Below are 4,198 nucleotides of genomic sequence, written 5' to 3'. Positions count from 1 at the left end.
GGTTGCTGGGAATTGAACTCAGGACCTTTGGAAGAGCAGGCAGTGCTCTTAACCTCTGAGCCATCTCTCCAGCCCCCTTATTCTTTTGTTAACTTTTTGAGTTCATTATACAGTCTGGATATAATGGCCAATAAAGATAATTTTTAAAAAGTCAGTCATAGAGGCTGGAGAGATGGTTCAGTGGTTAAGAGCACTTGTTTTTTCAGAAGACCCAGGTTCAATTCCCAGTACCCAACATGATGGTTCACAAGCATCGTAGCTTCCAGTCTAGGGAACTTGACACCTTCTTCTGGCCTTGCAGGCACTAGCCATACACATGGTGTGCATACGTACATATAGGCAAAACACCAACATACATGAAATAAAAATAAGTAAATATTTTTAAATGTTTAACTCAATAATAAGACTCAATAAGAATAGTCTTGTTTTTTATATTTAAAAAAATCCATTTTTCTGGACATGGCTCTGTGCCCGAGTGCTTGTGTGGTATGTATGAGGTCTCCAGTTGGATCTCCATACAGCAAAAACTAAAATCACTGAGTCTAGGAACACTGGCTTAGCTATACACCAGCCTCTCCCTGCTTCCAGAAAGACTTGGCTTCATAATGGATCTTTATTTGCTGAAGAAACATCTAGTTTATGTAGACACAGATGGAAAGCCCTGTTTCTATTTATTTGCAGCAGGTAAGAACTCCATCTGGGCTCTCTAAACAAAGCAAAACCTTTTTCCTCCTAACAGATTGTTCCCGTCCCACCAAAGAACAATACCAATGATTATGACAAACTCTCTGAGTCGTATTTATAGGGCCAGGCACCTGCTGAGCCTCCACACACTGTCTTGCTCACAGTGCAGGGAGATGCTCTTCCGGCGAAGGTCCTGGCTCTGGCTGTACATTATAGTAGGTGTCATAGTAGGTGTCTCTCTGGGACACGAACTGAGCAACTCTCAGCCACATGGGGAAAAGAGCTGCTATCGGCTTTACATGCTTAACTGCAACTTCGATGAAGCAAATGATTACTGCAAGACCCAGGGAGAACATCTGACTCTCACTTGGAATCAAGGGCTTCAGACTCACATACAAAGAAGCTACCAAAAAGAGACAACGTGGTGGGTGGGAACAAGCCTACTGCCCCTAGGAAAGCGTCAAGAGGCAACCCACTCAGGTAGGGCTCTGGTATGAGTGCCGAGGAAAGAAACATCTTGTGCCTTGTTCTAGGGGGGAAGAAAGTTGCTTGAGTCTTTCAGCTTTTATATTCAGAAAAAAAGGCGTGGTCCCGAGCATTATCTCTCACTGCGGCCGTCCACTTTTATGGCTCCGCCTTCATTTGTCTCTGAAGAGCAGTGAAGGGCTTTTTGTCAAATGAATGAAGCTTGTGTCCCCATCTTCATGTATGATGTAGTTTTGCTTTGTTTAATTTGGGGCGTTTGGGGGTTTGTTCAATTTGTTTTGTATTTGAGATTGTTTTGCTTTATAGCACAGAATGACCTAAAACTTGATATTTAGCCCAGATTGGCCTCAAACTCTCAATCCCCCTGCCTCAGCCTCCTGAATTTTGGCTTTCCAGATATACAAATGGTTCATATCCCAAAGAGAAAAATCTTTTACCACGATTTTCTTTGTTATCCTTGCCTCCAAATTTCCTAAAACAGAAGCTAGAAGAAAATTACCCATCTATTGTCTTTCTTACAAAATTAAGGAGTATAGTATTGCAGTTTTAGAGAAAAAAATTCCAAGAAATTATTATATCATCATTTCTCCATTAATGTCTGGGTAATTAATTTTAAGTTCTACTATTAAAACCCTCTACTATTAAAGAGTAATCTATAGTGTGTAGTGAGGAGTCATAAACTGTTGTCTGAGTTTTCTGTCCTGCCTGGTTTCTGCAGTCATTACGTCCCAAAGAAACCACACAGAGGTCTACATTAATCATAAACTGATTTGGCCTAGTATCTTAGGCTTCTTATTAACTCTTACAACTTATATTAGCCCATTATTCTTATCTGTGTTAGCCACGTGGCTCAGTACCTGATTTGGCAAGGCAGTCACATTTTGCTTCTTCTATGGCTAGGACAGGACTGCGGACTGGGTCTTCATCCCAGAATCCTCCTGTTCTCATTTGACCTGCCTCTACTTCCTGTCTGGTTGTCCTGCCTATACTTCCTGCCTGGCTACTGGCCAATCAGCATTTATTTAAAATATAATTGGCAGAATACAGACCATAAAATAAACTTCCATGTGCTGGACACCAGACAAATTGGGCCCTCATGTCATGTGTGTACGCCATGTCCATGTGTGCATGTGCCACAGCATGTGTATGAGGAGGCCGGGGACTCAGGTTTTGGTCCTTGCCTTCTACCTTGTTTGAGGCAAGGTTTTTTTTCCCTCTTTGTGACAGCATACCCAAGGCTAGCTGTACCCCAGGCCACCCGACCCACAGGTTTCCGGGGAGTCTCCTTTCTCCACCTCACATCTCACCTAGAAGTACTGGGCTTACAGACATGGACTGCCATGCCTGACTCTATGGAGTGGAGACAGGAGACTCTCCTTCCTTAGAGTCCAGTGTCCCTCTAGGAGATGCCGCTGACTCAGAGGACAGAAAGTGCAACTCCGTGACCATATATCCTAATGGCATCCTTCCAAAACCGGACCAGTGCTCAGAGACGCATCATTTCATTTGCCAGATCGGTGAGTGATGACTTTGCATCAACTTCAGTCTCGAAACTCATTTGCATAAGGAATGCACATGAGAGGATTTATTTTAAATAGTCTGTAATGGCCCACAGGGTCCATACAGGAACTTCTGTTGTAATTATCTTTTTAAACTTGTTTTTGTGTGCCTGTGGGAATGGGGGGTTGGCACACACATAGGTCAGAGGACAACTTGCGGGAATCAGTTCTTCCCTCCCACCATGTGGGTTCTGGGGTTTAAACTCGGGTCATCAGCCTTGGGGACAGGTGCTTTTACCCTTTGAGCCATCCCTCCAGCCTGCAATTTTTATTTTCATAATACTAGTTATCACAGAAAAACCCCACTGTCCTTTGGGGTGAGTGATGTCTTCATACATCCCACTATGCCAGTTGCCAGTTGAAATGCGAGAGAAATTGAGTTAGTAACCTTCACATTCTGAATGTACACCCCTAATCCAGTCAGCTCTGGGTTGTAGAGACAAAAATGGAAAGCTAAGAGAATGTGGCGAATGAAAATGAGAAGACAAAAGAAGGCATCATCTCTTAGAAGTGTGCTTCCCTAGAGCTGGAAGCTCAAAATGATCAGTCGGTGTGCACGTGTGTGTGTGTGTGTGAGTGTGAGTGTGTGTGTGCCATTTTTATCTATTAGCACATGAATTCAGGTTCCTGGAGAGGCCAGGAGGCAGAGGTATCAGACTCTCCCTGGGGCTGGAGTTATAGGCAGAAACGAGCTTCCTTACATGGATGCTGGGAATCACACTCAGCTCCTCTGCAAGAACAGAGTGCACACTTAGCCATTAAGGTTATTCTCCAGCATAGATATCGTTTTTTAATTAAGTGATACTCCTGGCATTGGCATCTGTTTTCATAAAGCATTTAGTCATGACCCAGTAGATCCTGGAAGTCCTTGCACTATCTCAGACAATCTGTACAAAATTTAATTCTGCCTTTTTTTTTCTTTTTTGTTTGTTTGTTTCTTTTGTTTTGTTTTGTTTCAGCATCTCTCACTCTGTAGCTGTGGCTGTCCTGAAACTAGCTCTGTAGAAAAGGCTGGTCTCAAACTTAAAAGGATCCTTCTGCCTCTGCTCCCAGAGCACTCATTGCCTCAATGTAATAAGCTCCTAACACCAAACCCCTTGGTCTTCTTTGTGCTGTGCCCTTCTCCGTTGCCATGGCAGCTCGCTGCTGCTAAGGAGACCAAGGCCATAAGGCTGACCCCCTTGCACAGCAGCAGCCACTGTTTCCTCCCCACAAGCTGCCTCCCTACTGTTCACTAGTTCTATTACCGATGTTACTCACCTGTGGCCATTATGGAAGGTTGTTCAGCAACCCCACCGCCAGGTTAAAAATGCAATTTTTTTAAATTTATTTATTTATTAAGGATTTCTGCCTCCTTCCCGCCACCGCCTCCCAAATCCCTCCCCCTCCCCCGATCAAGTCCCTCTCCCTCATCAGCTTGAAGAGCAATCAGGGTTCCCTGACCTGTGGGAAGTCCAAGGACCGCCCAC

At 44.0% G+C, this 4,198-nt stretch overlaps 1 protein-coding gene across 1 annotated transcript in view; it reads left to right on the top strand.

Annotated features, from left to right (window-relative positions):
- The first annotated feature begins 857 nt into the window (after positions 1 to 857).
- The window catches only part of Pkd1l3 (polycystin 1 like 3, transient receptor potential channel interacting), a 61,266-nt gene continuing 57,925 nt past the window's right edge, over positions 858 to 4,198 (top strand). Inside the window, exons 1-2 of the mRNA XM_013354452.2 lie at positions 858 to 1,164; positions 2,556 to 2,687. Coding sequence (XP_013209906.1) covers positions 858 to 1,164; positions 2,556 to 2,687 — 439 coding nt within the window. The remainder of the gene's footprint in view (positions 1,165 to 2,555; positions 2,688 to 4,198) is intronic.

This window comes from Microtus ochrogaster, chromosome 4, assembly GCF_000317375.1.
Source record: "Microtus ochrogaster isolate Prairie Vole_2 chromosome 4, MicOch1.0, whole genome shotgun sequence".
NCBI classification, from domain to species: domain Eukaryota; kingdom Metazoa; phylum Chordata; class Mammalia; order Rodentia; family Cricetidae; genus Microtus; species Microtus ochrogaster.
This window is presented reverse-complemented; position numbering and strand designations above follow the sequence as displayed.